The sequence below is a fragment of the Oreochromis aureus genome, linkage group 1, assembly GCF_013358895.1.
Source record: "Oreochromis aureus strain Israel breed Guangdong linkage group 1, ZZ_aureus, whole genome shotgun sequence".
Taxonomy (NCBI): domain Eukaryota; kingdom Metazoa; phylum Chordata; class Actinopteri; order Cichliformes; family Cichlidae; genus Oreochromis; species Oreochromis aureus.
Window position 1 is genome coordinate 13,256,218 of NC_052942.1, and position 17,299 is coordinate 13,273,516.

The 17,299-nt window shown below is 41.6% G+C and overlaps 2 protein-coding genes across 2 annotated transcripts in view; both read right to left on the reverse strand.

Annotated features, from left to right (window-relative positions):
- Positions 1 to 7,336: 7,336 nt before the first annotated feature.
- Positions 7,337 to 9,088, reverse strand: LOC116324027 (relaxin-3 receptor 1). The gene has a single exon (XM_031744575.2). It carries the CDS (start codon positions 8,981 to 8,983, stop codon positions 7,997 to 7,999), a length of 987 nt encoding a protein of 328 aa, XP_031600435.1. The 5' UTR covers positions 8,984 to 9,088; the 3' UTR covers positions 7,337 to 7,996.
- Positions 9,089 to 11,043: 1,955 nt separating this feature from the next.
- LOC116324025 (E3 SUMO-protein ligase PIAS1-like) overlaps positions 11,044 to 17,299 on the reverse strand; it is a 58,757-nt gene continuing 52,501 nt past the window's right edge. Inside the window, exon 13 of the mRNA XM_031744573.2 lies at positions 11,044 to 16,393. Within this exon, the coding sequence (XP_031600433.1) occupies positions 16,034 to 16,393 (360 nt within the window). The 3' untranslated portion in view covers positions 11,044 to 16,033. The remainder of the gene's footprint in view (positions 16,394 to 17,299) is intronic.

The window sequence follows — 17,299 nt, forward strand, 5'->3', positions numbered from 1 at the left end:
TGAAGCCCCCGGGGGCGTGCTGCGTTCAAATGCTCCTCGTCAAACTCGTACAGACAATGATTTTTCTTTCTTTCTTTTTTCTTTTCTTTTTTCTTTCAGGCAGACTCAAGATTTTACATAAATATGCAAATATCGACTACACACACACACACACACACACACACATAAATATATATAAAGTTTTAAACACCACTAAGACCCAGGAGGTGATTTTGGCTGCAGGAAAAACCCAGCCCCTTCAGTATTAGTAGTATTTAAATTTCTCAAGGTGTTATTAGGGGAGACTGCTCCTTTCTTTCTATGGTGCTGGAGTTGAATCATTTCTAATGCTTACCAGTGTGGTATGCAGGCTGTATGCCATGTAAGGAGTGGTAAAAATAGAGGAAATGATTATTGGCTGCCAGTTGCTATCCCTGGAGGACATTGGCACCTCAGGCTACCTCAAACGAGCACAAAACATCATCAGGGGCAGCGCTCACCCAGTCACATGCTGGCTTCAACCAGCTGTAGGTATTCACGTTTGAGTTTTTTTTGGTCTTATATAGCCACAAACCAACAGATTCTAAACATAGTAAATGTAGTTATATTCCTGTCAAGCAACAGACAGAAGAAGGATGAGATTTTTGTGGCGTCAGCGCACCAGGAGTTTTTAGCCTTTTCTGGCTGGCAAACAATTTTTGGGCCACATATTTCTCATGAACTCTGAGTTGTCACACTGTAATCACAACATCATTTGAGATATATGTATTTTTAATTGCAAGGATAAAATGTGCCAAATTCAAAGTGTTTTCATTTGCAGGTCAGGGAAGTTCATGCAATACAATAGTGTGCCAAAGTCTTGAGCCACTCTCATTTCAGTGTACTAGTAAAATAGCAAATAGGTGCTATTATTTGTTGAAACATGGACATGTAAATATAGTATATAAGGCAAAGTCAATAGTTGGTAAGACCACCTGTATTCTTTATCAAAGCCTGAACTTTCTTAGTCAAGCTTTATTGTAGTTTCTTTAAATAGTTTTCAGGAATAGTTCTCCAGGCTTCTTGAAGCACATTCAAAGCTCTTCTATCAGTGCTGGCTGCCTTTTGTTCTGTTCTCTGATGATTTAAGATCAGCCCACACTGCTTCAATAATGTTGAGGTCCGAGCTCTAGGGAGGCCAATCCATGACTGAACTGGATTGGCATACCTATCCAGGTATGCTTTGACTGCACTGGCAGTGTTTTGGGGATCATTGCCATGCTGAACAATGAAGCTGTTGCCAATCACACCATCTCCAAGTAGTAGATGGAAATCTCATGGTACTTTTCTGTGTTCATTATTCCATAATTTTGGCAAGCTTCCTCAACACTGCTGGTTGAAATGCAGGCCTAAACCACGACACAGCCTCCACCGTGCTTTGCAGATGGCTGTAGACACTCACTGTTGTACCTCTCTCCAGAACTCCTGCGTACATATTGATGATGAAAAAAGTTCCAAATCTGGATTCATCACTCCATAATACCTGTTGCTACTGACTTTCCAGTCCCAAGTAGCTTAACAAACAAAACTTTCCTCTGAAAATAGTCCAGTACAAGGACTGGACTGAAAATGAGTGAAAAACAGTCCAAAGAAAAACTTTGAAAGACCTTCAGAAATCCTGGGAGACTGTTGTGACTTTAAAAATGACAACCACTCTGGCTCTTTGGAAGCAAAATATCTTCCTGAGAACCAGCCTATTCATTTATGTCCTATATTTTTTGACTTATTTGAGCAACCCTACTAAGTCCTGTTGTGCTCAGTAGAGGACATTCTGGCCTTTCCAATGATATCTTGTGTGTTTGGGCGGCCTCTTTTAGTTTCAAAGAGGCAGGACATCACAAAACAAGTTAAAGTGAAGGATACTTGTTTCCTCAGTTCTCAGGAGGATATAAAGAAAAGAGGAGTGGCTCGAGACTTTTGCACAGCACTGTAAACTACAGACCCCACCAGCTGCAACTGTTCACCAACATCCTGCAAAGGAACAGAAGAAACATTACCTTCTAAACTTACCCTTCCAAGACCAATAAATATCTTTGGAAACTTTTAATGGTGTTTATCCATTGGTGTGGTGGTAAAGTGAGTTCATATGTAAATATTTATACTTGAGAGAAACAACAGAAAATTATAACACAGAGTTAAAAAAAAAAAAAAAGACTCAAAGAAGACAGAAGATTTTTTTTTAAATGTTTAAACCTATAAGCCTTTTCTGATCACTTATATATTTTTAATGCAAAATCTTGGAGTCTTATTGTCTTTTCAAGTATTTACTCATTCTCTGTCTTTAAAAAGCAACCTAACAAACAAATAAAGAATAAAAAAATCCTAAATTTCAGTCCATTGCATCAAATTCACCAAGAGCAGCCATAAATGCAGCAAAGCCCACATAAATTACCAAAGGACTGGCCTTCACCTTTATGTTAAAGAGCTTCCAGTGTGAAATGCTATTATAAAGGTCTAATTTGACAGTAATGGCATTTCTGAGTCTGAGCTGCAGATAAGTGAAATCTGTTAATAGCAGCATTAAAAATCTAACAAAAGCAAAAAAAGCCTCAACTGGACTGCATTCAAACGGTTCTTTCTACCCCTCAGTTTGCTGTTTGGGTGTACATGTTGGTGAACTGGTTAGCACTGATGAACAGCAACAATCACTTCTCGTGGGGTCTTGTATTTGCAGTTTGCACCAAGTCAAACATGGCGGTGTTGTGTGATGGTCTGGGGCTGCTTGCTTTTGTTGATGAAGCCATGAATTCTGCTGTCTGCACGACAATGACCCACAAACAGCAAGTCCACCTCTGAATGGCTAAAAAACACTGCCAAACAGGCCATTCATGATCAAAAACCCTCCAGTGTGGATGAGTTAAAATAATTCTGCAAAGATGAGTGGGTCAAAATTCCTCCAAAAGACTAATTGCCAGTTATCTCAAATACTTAATTGCAGTTCTCGCGACCAAGGGTAGCACGCCCAGTTATTAGGTTTAGTGGGCAGTTACTTTTTCAAACAGGGCCAGGTAGGATTGTGTAACTATTTTTACCTGAATAAATGAATTCATCATTTAATAAAAGCTGCGTTTTGTATTTACTCAGGTTATCTTTGTCTAATATCTCAATTTGCTTGATGATCTGAAACGTGTGGGACAAAAATGCAAAAACAAAAAATTAAAAAAACAAATCAGGACGAGGGCAAATACTTTTTCAGTGTACCATATTATATTAAAATACTGTGCATATGTCTTTTGCTACATCTCATGCCGTTATATTTTGTTTCCAAGGAGCCAGAATTACTTGTAATGTTTTAAAGAGCTCTTAAGAAAAGCTCTCCGGGTTTTCTGAAGGTCTTTCCAAGTGTTTCTTTGGACATCGGCTGCTTTATCACTCATTTTCAGTCCAGTCCTGTTACCTGGCCATTTATGGATGAATGTTTTTGTTTGTTAAGCCACTGAACAGTGACCTATGACTCACCAATTTTAAATTATATTTTTAGGCAATTTATTACTAGCAATTTATTACTAGCAAAACACTGAGTCTGACGACTCAGTGTTTTGTTTCTTTATAATATTTTATGTTCTTGTTTATTATGGTTATGATTTTCGTTAAGATTTGCCATTTGTTAGGCTTCTGTTCAGTGCCTGTCCTGGTCCCACTTCTCTGTGTTCCCTCTGTCTGTCCCCGATGTTATAATGTCTGCTCATGTGTATCTGTAAAGTTCAGTGTCTAGTCTGGATCTCTGTGTCTGTCGTGCACTTCCTGTTTCACTTTGAAGGTCTGTGTCTTATGTCACTGCGTTCAATTTGTGTCAGGCGTGTTGCCCAGCTGTTTCCCCTTAGTCCTATTCACCTCCTGTATTTAGTGTCTGCGTCTTCCCCTGCTCGTCGTCGTGCCGTCCCTCATTCCCCACTGTGTGTTCCGTCTGCCTGTTTAGTTTAGTTACTTTCCCAGTTTTGCCCGTTGTCCAGTAATAAAGCTGAGTTGTTTAAGTTCACTTTTGCCTCCGCGAGTCCTGCTCTTGGGTCCACCATTCCTGCCTGCCTGTACACAGTCATGACAGAAACAATATGTAATTCGTTCCAATTTCTTTAAATGAATCTATGAAAAATGTTAAAGATGACACAGTTTGACAAGCATAAAGTAGAATTATTTTACCAACACCATTATTCCAAAAGAGCAGTTAGCTGAATACTTGGCATATCTCAGCATGGTGTGCAATTTGAAAAAAACTGGACAAGTGGAAGATAGAAGAGAGGAGGTCAGGAGGGGACATCAGTGAGTACAGCCATCTGTAAAACATGGTGGATGCTCTGTCATGGACTGAGTCAGCCAATGGTGTTGGAGATCACACTGAAAATGGAGTAAAAGCATAAATGGATAGAAAATCACATAATGTAACACTGCCAGTCGTGGATTGGTCTCCCCAGAGCTCAGACCTCAACATTATTGAAACAATCTGGTATCATCTTGACATAAAACAGAACAAAAGGCAGCCAAGACCCAAAGAAGAGCTTTGAATGTCCTTCAAGAAGGCTGGAGAACTTTTCCTGAAGACTACTTAAAGAAATTAGAAGAAAGCTGAACAAGAGAGTTCAGGCTGTGTTGAAGAATAAAGGTGGTCAAACCAAATATTGACCTTCAAGTTCATTACAATCATACATTCTCTGTTTTATGTTCACATATTTATATATCCATATACTTATATACTGTATTTTCATGTACGCTTGCACATGTTTCAATAAGACTTTCACACAGTACTGCATATTTCAGCTCTAATTGTTATCAACCGACTAACAGCACTTTGAACAGAAGGAATTATTATCTGTGTCCTTACAGCATGTCAAATAAAAGAGAGGAGAACAAGACGAGAGCAAAACTAAGGTGACATATTCACTGTCTAAAATTCACAAAGAAACCGGTGGAAGGAATTTTAATACCGTTGTTATGGCTACCTTTTTTCACTCTACCTTGGTCCTCATCCGTTTCCCTGGTTAAGGCCCATTATGGCAGGGACATTATTATTCAGCAAGAAGACATAATGGCAAGAAACATTTACACATCTCTTTATATGTGTGAAACTTTGAGAAATGGTTGGGATTTATTAGCAGCCCTGGAGATTTTTCTCACTTTCATTCTCTCAGGTACACAGAAGACAGCTTCTGCGACCTGGGCACTGATTAGTGCTATAAATAACTGTGTTTTCCTCCCAAATGTCAGTGCTGTGAAAACTCCTCTAAGTGGTAGGAGATGACCTTTGCAAGACCTGCGGAACCTCTTCATGATTAAAGTACCAACAAAGACTGATGGCACTTTTGTGACTTATGAAAAAGTGAAAAGATTTCTCGTTCCAAGGCTTGATGGATGAAAGAAAGAAAGAGAGAAAGAAATGAAAGAAAAAGCTTTCTTTTCAGTCTCTGCATAATTACCTTGAGGTGTTCAGACTTTTAGAGTACCCCCCCGCAACCCTGATAAGGACAAGCTAAAGAGAATGGATGGATGTTCAGACTTCATAAAGAAACACTGTTCATTATTCAGTTGAGTTATGCACTTTACCCTCTTCACTCATTTGACACAATCTTCTAGTGGAGGAGTCATCAAGTAGTGGCAAATCAAACTGTTTGGGTGATTCTGTGTAGAGAGAATGCTTATTTTAATATAATAGTGATATTTGGTGACAGCGTATTGATCATCATCAGTCATCTTATCATAAGATATCACTCATTTGAACGTCCAGTAAAACTTCTTTTTTACAGTAATCTCAGGTTGTTCACAGCTCTGCTTGCCTCATGTTTCCATCCCTGCCTCTGACTTCCTGATATAATTCAGAGTACAAGAAAGACATTTTTTAATCGCCCAGCAGTCATTCATTCGACTAACAATGCCGCTGCTCTCCATGCTGCCACACTTTGTAACAGGTGGTGGGAAACTCGGTTATTTATGGCCATTAAATTCCCACTGAGCCTATGTTGTGGTGACTCAGAGTTCACCTGTAGTGCACCTGTATGCCAGCTCAGGTGGCAGCTCGTAAAGGATATAGAGCTTTGTGTTTCTGTCGCTTCAGAATGCATTAAGCCAATAATTTACATTCATTTTCTGCTGACTTTAATCTAAATAATACTATTTATTAACTAAAACTTAAATTATGGTGACATATTTATGATATGTCCTCACAACATGAGTAATGCCAACTAAGAAACAACTGTTACCTGTTTTAATGATATTAGTGTAACTGTAATGGTGGTGGAGGGGTGGTAAGGAAAACATGTAGAACTTCCTGTTTAAACTTTAGGAAAAAGATGCTTTGAATGATACATTTAAACCTTTTGCCATTTACATCATGTGATAAATCTAAACGAGTTATTTTGTCTTTTAAAAATACTTTGTTGAAGTTTTTTGAATTTATTCATAGTCAAAGATCTTTGCCCATAAAAGCAAACGTCACCAGATGCAGAAAATGGGCTGTTTCACAATTTTATCTTTGTACCTGTAGCTTATATAAGCAGTAATGTAGATAACTGTTTCAAATACTGGAATTAAGGGCAAGGGCAAAGGTACAGCCCCCCCACACACACACACACAAAGGAAAAAAAACTCCAAAAAAGAAACATGCACTGTGCTGTTGGGATCTGGGTTGTTTATGAAAACAATTATTTATTTGATCCCCTCCTGATTTTGTTGAAGTTTGCTCACTTACAAAGAAATGAACAGTTTCTAATTTTTAAGGTAGTTTCATTTGTATGTATGCATATATTACTTTAAAAAACATTTCTGCACTTTAAAGGATGAATAATGCATACAGTAACGAGCTCGCTTTCTTAAAAGCACAGTGAGTGACAAATATTTCTATTTAGAGGATCACGTGTTGCATTTCTGGCTTTTTAGAAATATCTAGGAAAGCTTAGCTACTGTTTTTAAAAAAAAGTATATACGCAAACTTGTCTCCCTCTTTTTAATTCGACATTTTACATTCAGTTCAATTCAGTCAACAGCTGGCCAGTGTTCATCCAAAAATAGACCCTAATCTCTGATACGAATGTGTTACTTGTATTTACCTGACACCTACTCAATGAGTGGCCCTTCTTTTCATCTGATGAGTAAGTGAGGACGGAAAGCCATTACAGAGTCGCTTAATTTGAGATCACCAGCTTCCGTCTGCATCTCATTAAGCAGTGAGGAGACGGGCGGCAGTTCTGTTTTCATGTTCTGTTCACCGTCACATCAGCTGCTCATGAGTCAAACCGGTAAACACCTGCTAATCAGATCACCCGTTTCATTAGTTGTGAGGACAACCGACTCACGTGACAACTGGAGAACAGTTTTATTATCACACACACACACACACACACAGAGTAGATACATTTTTGTCGGTATTTACAACAATCATATTTCAGTTTGTCTTTTGTCTCTTTGCACCTGTAAATGATTGATGTCTAAAAAAAGAAAAGAAAACACGTGACCTGCAACTTTCATCTCTTTGCTTCAAGCCGGTGAAGCCTTTAAGTGCGGTTGTGTGTACGCTGTTAACAGTATTTGCCAAGACATTCACCGAAGGATGTAAAAGGCGTTCAGCCACTCACTGTGCAGTAACAGCACCAGCACACCTAAGCGTATTGTCATGCGCAATTACGCGCGGACTTTGAACTACAGACACTCACAAACATCATAGATGATTTTGGTGAACAGCTGTTGTGCCACAATGTTCATATTTGGACTAGTTTTTACACAAAATAGGTGATTCTACAAAGCCCAGCCCTACAAGCTAAATGATTCAGCCACATTACGCAAAACTTTAAAATCAAGAAGCACTCATCAAAATTAAAAGTTTCTTTTTTTTTCTTCATGTGCTGAACTGTGTCTTGACACGATGTTGCTCGGCCTGATTGCTCATTCTGGGTGTTTTGGCTCGTTTTCTGCCTGCGCATTACGCGCGTCATTGTCTGCCAACACCTTTCGCGCTGCGTAAATTCATCGGCAGGACTCGACAAAACACCCACTATCCTCTGTGTATCAGACCTCTCAGTTTGGTCCTAAACTCCTTTCTCATTAGGCAGTAAATAATTGGGTTGAGGCAGCTGTTGGTGTGCGCCAGACACACGGTCAGTGGGAACACATAAGTATGAACCGTGTAGTACGCATTGTCCCAGTTTGCAGCGTTCAGTTTGACCAGTACGCTCCACAAGGTCATGGCATGATTTGGCATCCAGCAAAGAAAGAAGCACAGCACGACGATGGTGATAGATTTTGTAACTTGGGATCTGCGTTTGGGGTTGCTGGTTTTCATACTCCGTTTGCGGATGAAGCGCAGCAGCATGATGTAGCTGATGGACACGATTGACATGGGCAAAACAAAGCCTACGACGATTTTTTGTATGTGGTAGAGTGCCAACCAGTACTGTCCACCTGGAAACCTCAGCAGACACAGTTTTTCTCCAGTTACGCTGGTGACAGTTGAGAAAATCGACGTGGGCGCAGTCGCCAGAGTCGCCAGTGTCCAAATAATTGCGCAGACCCATTTGGCGGAGCACGACCTCTGCGCGGTTCTGTTCTTCAGGGCAGAAGCGACCGACCAGTAGCGGGTCACGCTCATGGCGGTGAGGAAAAACACGCTGGCGTACATGTTCATCACGGTGACGGACAGGATGATTTTGCACATGGCGTATCCAAAAGGCCAGCTGAAGTCCAGCGCGGTGTCCACAGCCCAGAAGGGCAGGGTGAGAACAAACTGCAGGTCCGTAACGGCCAAATTGAACACGAAAAAGTTTACTCTGGACTTCTTCCTGTCTTGTTTGACCCTGATGAAGAAGAGGACCAGCAGGTTGCCGACCAGACCCGCAGCGCAAACGACCGAATACACCAGACAAATAAAGAATCTCAGAAGCGGGGTCCGGTCTGCAGTCACGTCTATGTCCACCAGGTTCTGGAAGAGCTCCATATCGGTCAGTGACTTGTTCAAATAAACGCTCTCATTTTCTTCAGTCATAATGTCAGCCAGCAGCTCAGAGACACTTCTGGATGAACTAAATGCAGGTGTGCACTTTCAAGTCTTTTTTCTTAAGCTAGATCCAAACACGGCTGCATCTCAAGAGTGCCACAAACTCATCTGTCTCTATCACCTCCCCTCCCTCCCTCCTCCAAGGTGCATCATCATCCTGCATCTCCGCTCTCAGCTCTCCACAGCTCGACAGGACCACTCACCCCACCCCTCTCCACCCTCCGCCTCTCATATTCAGGTCGGAAGGTGGAGTTGAAGTGTTTATTGGCGAGCTCAAGGTTCGACCATCAGAGCGCGCTCCTTCATCAAACCCCGGAAGGTGCGTCCAGTTAATAATTTCATAATTATGTTAATTATTCAAATGTTCCTGTCTGGTTGAGCTTTTGGCGGAACCGAGTCTGTCCAAGCCGTGACTGTCATTTACAAGCAAGCGAAAAGTTGATCAAGACAACTCTCTACCGCCACCCAGTGTTCAGATAAAATGTTGCACCATGATCCAGCAGAGAAAACAAGATCTCCCTCCGTACGGAGGAGTTTTAGGGCCACATTAAGAAAAACATATATATTATTGATCATTTTTGAATAAAGTCGAAATGTGCAGATTACAGTTGCTGTCACGGCTGCTGTACTTTACATACAGTATATACTCTACAAAATGCTTTGTGTAAACGGGATTGTGAAACAAGTTGATCAACATACATGCTCTTTATTACGCGAGGGTGGAACCATCGATAAACTCGCATCTGTCCATGACAGGACATTTTATTTTGTACAAAGTTTTGACCAACTCTTCCAAGTTTGTGTTTTTTTTCCCTTCTTTTCCATCTTTTTAGCGTCCTTATACTCATCACACACTGTGTTTATGAGCTAAAAGAGAAATCATTTCCTTCCTTGTTACGAAAACCGATTCTGAAGTACGATTTCACGAACTTTCACGATACAGCAACCGTGGAAGCTTGTCTTGAATCAACTGTAATCTCCATATTTCGACTTTTTTTTCTTGAAATGGTCAGTACATCATTTCAAGTAGTACTTATATATATGTATATAAAAAATAAAAATATATAATAATATAAAACTCATCTGTCTCTATCACCTCCCTCCTTCCTATACATACATATATATATGTATATATATATATATATATATATATATATATATATATATATATGTAATATGTGTGTGTGTGTGTGTATGGGAGAAAGGGAGGGAGGTGATAGAGACAGATGAGTTTTATATTATATATATTTTATTTTTTATATATATACATTTTAATGTGGCAACTAATACTCCACCCCATCGATACGTCAAAAGCTATACTACATCTTTGGTGTTTTATGCTGACGTCAGCAGTCATATAATGCTGTATTTTTTAAAAAAAATGAGCCAAAGACAGTGTTTGTCTCCCAGTGACTACTATATTGCTTTAAAGTTTCAGATCATCCAATGGATCTAAAGCTTTTTCATAATTGTGTGACCCTGACCTTTGACCTTAAATTGTTTTATTATCTTTGCCCATATGACTGGAGCAGAACTGACTGAAATCTTTGTAAATCTTTGAAATATTTGTAAGCTGTAAAAACATAAGACTTTCAGATATATTCATTCAGTGTGTGACTCTGTAAAACTTTATGGCATTGTGGCGTATTGGAAAAAAAAAGTGTTGCACAGCTCTCTCCGTGCCCTTTCATATGATATATTACTCAATATGATTTGTTGAAATTTTTTTTAAGATGAACTTTGACCTCAGGTGCTAACAGTGAAGGTCAAGGTCAAACACTTAGCCAACTTAGGTATTCATTTACCCCAGGCCTAGTAAATTATTGTAAAGTTTGAAGATGATTAAACTGTGAGTAATCTAAAGTTTTTAACTTATCCTTTGGTATCGATATTGAGCTGTTACTGGTATCTACCGTCACACAGAATCTCAAAATGAAATGAAAACTGTGGAGGCTAGACTGCTTCCAAACAGACAAGCCATTACATACGCCCTCCCTTCGGGGGGAGAACTAAAAGAATTAAAAGAAGAAAGACGAAACACACCAAGAGAAATAGCAGAATGCATTTTATTACATCTAAACTTTTCTACATAAACAAGTAACATTCAATAAGTAAACAATTTCTTCCAATGCAGGTAATAAATATTTTTTTTTTCCCACTTGGTATATTTGTACAAACTGACACGGGTCTAACTGTACACCGTCTTCTCCTTTCCCTCCTTTATTGTTTGTTTTCCAGATTGGAGCCACGAAACAGAACCTGTGAATGTTTTAAGGCAGTGAGTGCAGATGTCGTCTCGAGTCTGACTTTGATATCGTTTTCATAGCGTGGAACTCGTTATTGGCCACGGTCGTATTTTTTTTCTTTTCTTTTCCTTGTTTTTTTTGTTGGTTTTTGTTTTTTAAATAATAGTACAGCTTCCATTTTCTAAAAAATATATAAATTATTTTATTCTCTCGCTCTGAATCGACGCACAAAAGCATACAAACGGACATCAAACACCCACGTCTGGATCTGAATCTTTCAGTTTTCAGGGTTCCACACGAACATAATATACACGTCGCTGATTTTTCCCTTTTGTTTAAGGTCATGACAACCAAAGAGTTGAGCTGCTTGTCGAGGCTGACTGTGGAGTTCTTTTGAAAACATACTTAAGAGTAACTACTGCTTTAAAAAAAAAAAGGTGGCCTTATTCCATATGTTCTCTGTTCACACATGTGTGTGTGTGATGCTGAGGAGGGACTCAGAAAGCCGCGACCTTGTGCTTATCCATCCTGTTTGTTAGAGTGAAATAAACCCAGCTCAATAAAGACTGCTTCGCCCTAAACATTTCCCGCTAATGAAACCACAGGAGGAGGGAGCAGCGGACACATGACGGAGGGGGAGGAGGATCGGACCTTTCCCCACCTTCAACACAAACACATTCAACCCGGTCTGTTTTCCCACTTCATGTTGCCATCGTGACCTGCTGCCAACGAGTGCCACGACAGACGTTTCAATAAATTAAGACGGTGATGGGATTCATTCAGTTACTGTGACCACCTCATCAAGTATCCAAACACTGCTGCTTAGTTATAAAACAGACGTCAGAGAAAGTGAAGGACCGAAGGTTTTACCAGCAAAGCAAGCCAGGGGAGCTGAGATAAAGGCACAAACGCACAGGCTCACGTAGTTCCTGCTGCTCAGAAACGATCAACTCACTGAGACTGCGCCCAAGCGAACGGCAACAGTTCACTTTGGGAGTGAAATCCACACGATTTCCACAACGAATGCTTTCGCATGCAGTGTCCTGCCTACGTGACATGGTTCTCATGGGTGACAACCATCAAAAGAACAAAACAAAAAAACCCAACAAAGTTAAATATTGACATAATGGTAACAATATCATAAATAATGTGGTTCCTCTTTGCCTACAGTTATGGTTGGAGACTCTCTGCTATCTGAAGATCCTGCCACAAAACACACAAACAGATCTACAGATTAATCTGATCGGCAGCAGCTTTTCACCTGATTTTCTGCGAATATAACAATAAAATCGCCATCAATCGTGAAGTGGAAATCTGGTATAATGACAAGCCTGTATGCACATGACCAGGTGTTTTTAGGCTGGTTCCAGGTATCAGAGACGTGCATCGATTGGAACATTTAGAAAATCTGTCTTCTCTGACAAACTGCCTGAGGAAGATCCCACGCATCGAAGGATTAAATTAGCACTTGGAGCCAAACACTGTGCAGACCCCCCACCCAACAGTTTAAAGATGGAGGAGGTGTTTTTGTTTTTTAATTTATACTCATTAAAAACACAAGGAGAATTTGAAATAAGATTAGCAACTCTGACAGAATACAAAGTGGTTAAACTTAAACAGCTATTCAAGTGAGGATCACTAAATCCAAAATACTAATTTTAATTTTTATTCCTGCAATCATTTATCTTTGCTGCTGTGGCTCTGTGCTGAGACCTTCCTCGCTTACACATGGATGGAGAGCTGGAGATGTGGGATTACGTCACGCGCTGGTTTAAAGATGGAGCTGGGATTAAGGTGGGTTGCACAGCGGCTTGGAGGTGCTTCAGGTGACTGGGCCTGGCTTTGAGATCAGCTGATCTGCTGGGGTTGGGGTGATCTTAACTCTGTGGTCTATCTGAACCTTTTTCTTTTTTTTTTTTCATTATAGCTTCTTGTTGTTATTGAAGGGGGATTAATGTTTCACTGAGATGAGCTAAAGCTTGACGGCAGCTGTGGGAACACGGCGAAAGGCTTTAAATCTTTTGACACTAAAGGCTCTGAAAGGTTTTGCTTCCGCCTGGCCAAAGCAGCAAACATTCCTAAACCTGCACGTGACCGCCACTTGAATAGAAACACTTTTAAATTCCCGACAGAACAAAGCAGCGTTTCAACGAATGTCTACAGTAACTCTTCATTAAACTGTTCACTGACGACCCATCGGGTGTTCACTCACACCGACTCGGTCATTCTTAGCGGTAAGCAGCAGGAACCCGAAGCACATTAAATCAAGTGCGTAATAATAACGCATGTGTTTTGTGCCCTTATCGTATATATTACCCAAGTCAGCTCCAGAGAAAACACACACACGCACGCACACACACACACACACACACACACACACACGCGTCATTTCCATTTATGAGCGACTACACAACACCTTTCTGAGAAGTTGTGCTGCTGGCAGGAAAAAAAAAAAGAAGTAAAACGCACATGAAATAAAGTCATATAACATCAGTTCCCGGAGACTCACACGCTCTCAGTCATGGAATTCAAACATTATGTAAAAATATAATGTACAGAAATACGAATACAAAATAAATAAAATACTGCACGACATACACGACACAGACGAGACTTGTTCCGGCAAACGACTGAGTCAGTCTGAGAGGTGGGGGGCGGGTTCCCATGAGAAGACCGGGGAAAAGATTTACAAATGCCAAGAGAGAGCCGCAGAGGCCGAGACAGGGAAGGCGGGGTGTGGGATGTATCTGGTCTGTCGAGAGTGGAGGGACGGGGCAGAGGATCTGATGTGATGGGTTTTGCTGTCAGAAGCGATTATCTCACGGTGGCGGGGATAATTAGCCTCTGACGGGAGGTGCCCGTGTCCGACCTCTGGAAGAAGAGCGTCTAAGAGAGACAGATAACCGGGGACTCTGGGAAAGTTTCAAGGACACAGAGAAGGGGGGAGGTGGGGTGTGCTGCACGGGCACCGGGATTAACGGTGTCACCAGTAATGTGACCAGATTACAGAGGATCTCTGCAACATGGATCTGTTAATAACCTGAGGGGAGCAGAGAGCGCAAGCGTGTCCAGTCTTAAAACTGCAAACCTTTCACTTTTTTAAGCTGAACGTTAACGACGTCCTAAAACCGCTGCGCTGCTCTGACACTTCCACATCACGCTCTGAACATCGCAGAGGTTTTTTTTCTTTTAAGAAGCAGACAGGCAATGTATTTTTAAACCATCTGGCTCGGTGCCCGGTCTATAAAGGGACAAGCTGAGATTGCCTTCTTCAACCGTGTCCCACTATTATCTGCTTTTCCCAAAGAAATCTCCTGAGATGATATCAGTCACAGGTCCGATCTTCAGAAGATGCTTTAAAAGGAAAGTGGGGCAGGGGTTGTGGGTAAACTTTTAAGACGTTAATCTGAGCAAAAAACAACAACAACCCCCACCCAAAAAAAAAAAACAAAAAACAGGCACTACTTTAAGCTTGGTCACGTGCTATGGACGCCTGTATCTTTAAAAAGGCCTGACGCTGCTACAACATCAATTTGACCTTCACCATCAACAGAGAAGACGAGTAACGAGGGGGCAGAGGATTAAGTGGCTGAAAGTGAAGACAGCAGACTGAAAAGACTGTGACGCACAGATCAAACTACCCTCTTGATTATTTTGATCATATTCAGGTACCATGTGTGTGTGGGGTTTTTTTTTTTGGCATTGTGCAAATGAGATAAACAACTGAAACTGTTCCATCGAAAAACTCTAAACTGGCAGGTATAAATAGTTTCACTTCTAAATGCTGTCTGCAGGTAGAGTCTCTAAAAGGAGGCGGGAATTGAGGAGAGGAAATGAAAAAAATTAAAATAAAATGGAAATGGCTAATTCCACACTCCCCACAGCATCAACCTGAAGGTCAAAGGGAATGCATATATATTCATATATATATCTATATATTTATATTTCTAAAGGCTTAAATATCATACATAACTTAAAAGCATAATAAAATTATTAGCACATGAATAAACTGTATATTCAGCGTCTGAAAAGCTCCCGTCGTTGGAGAGAGACACAAAATGCCGTGAGTTTGAACGAGAGAAAAAGAGAACAGCACGCAGAGAGAAGTGAAGTTTAGATCGGAGAAATGCAAATCCGACATCTGGAAACGGCGTATAGCTAAAAGAGAGGAAACCACATGGCAACAGGCATATGAATGAGCTTGTGTTTGTGTGAGAACACACACAAAAAAATAAAATCCGACTCAGTCCTCCACTTACAAACAGCGACTGAAGCAGCTCACTAGACTGAAATTGTCCCGATTTAACATACAAAAGTAAAAGAGGAAAATAGATTCTGTTCTCTGTACACGGTGCCGCTCCTTTGTTTTTATTAAAAAAAAAGAAAAAAAGAGAAAAGAGCTATTTTTTCCCCCCTCCTTTGTGTTTTTGCTCAGGTAGCATCTTTGCTCGTTGTGCCGGGTTGGTACCAGTATAGCAGTAACGTGGGTTCACATGCTGGACAGGTTTCTGATCTGAAGTCAGCACACCAACACAATGTCCACACCTTTAAGCGATGACTCGGGAGTGGAACTCGGGTCAGTTGTCCGCTCATATTATTAGTGCTCTTCTTGAGACCGACTCGTCGTCACGGCTCCTCAAACGTTCAGAGTTTGATGACTCGGGGGGAGGGTGGGGTTGGGGTGGGGGCAGAGTCTAGTTTCTTAAAAGTCACCCCTCGCGGTTGAGTTTGTGATCGGGTTTTGTTACTGGATTCCAGCTGTGCCCGCGCCGTCGTCTCCACTCATCCAGGGTCAGTCCAACGATATAACATCGGGTATCCCGCCGTAAATAGCCGCCACCGCTGCTTCAGTGCTGCTCCTGGCCACCACCCCGGGATGCGTGTGTGAGGAGTGTGAGCTCGAATGTGAGGACGAGTGTGTCGAGTGAGTGTCACGGAGGCTGCTGGACGAGACCAGGCTGCTGGTGCTGCCTGAATTGCTCGCCCCGTTGGTCGGCGCTGTCAGCGAAGGCGCAGAGGAGGCTGCCGATTGGTCGAGGAACAGGTGGGAGGCGGAGGAGGAGGTGGTGTAGGGCATGAAGCGGTTGAGAAGCAGCTCGTGGTCTTCTGAGGCCGAGGCAGCCGCCGCCGCTGCCATAACCATGTTGTAATGCTGAAAGGAGGCAGAAACAGAAGCAGGAGGGGGTGTTAGTGAAGCACAAAGTCCTGAAAGACCCAGATGTGGGTCAGTTTAAGTCTGAGAGTAGTTCAGCTATCATTCACCCATCTGCATATCCTGCTTTCAAGTTTCTCATTCACTAACAACACATTCAAACAGCAAGAACATAAGAGATTACTAAACTATCCCAGACAAACAGACAGGACTCTAACAGACAATCATTGTGCACTTCAGGCAGGTGAGCCGTTCTGCTAAGATACAGTTTAAGAACAGACACTGTAGCGCTCTGTCATGGCAAAAAGAGAGGTGAGTGTAAAAGGAAAGCTGTCCCTACGCTCAAATATGGTCACAAGCTCTGGGTAGCGACCGAAAGAATGAGATCATGGATACAAGCGGTGGAAAAGAGATTTCTCAGAAGACCTTGCTTAGAGATAGGGTGAGTAGTTTAGCCACTTGGGCGGGGCTCACAGTAGAGCCACTGTTCCTCCACATCAAAAGCAGCCAGCTGAGGTGGCTCAGGCATCTGACAAGGATGCCTCCTGGGCGTGGTGTTCCAGGCATGTCCCAGTGGGACGAGGCCTCAGGGTTGCCCCAAGACACGTCAGAGAGATTCCATCTCTTGGCAGGCCTGCGCTGGCCTTGCTGTTTCCTCAGATAAGCTGGAGGAGGTTTAGAGGGAGGCTGCTGGCTCCGTGACCCAGCCCCGGATCAGCAGAAGACAATAGACGGATGGCGTTCCACTTTACTAAAGTGTGTATAGGTGTGATCCTGTTAGTTTCACTTCACAACAACAGTCATCTATCTCAAGGTTCTTTGCAAGGTAAGATAATACCTAGGTATGGTAAGGTAAGACTTAGGTATACCTAAGTCTTTGTTTATATGGGACAGAGATATCCCATA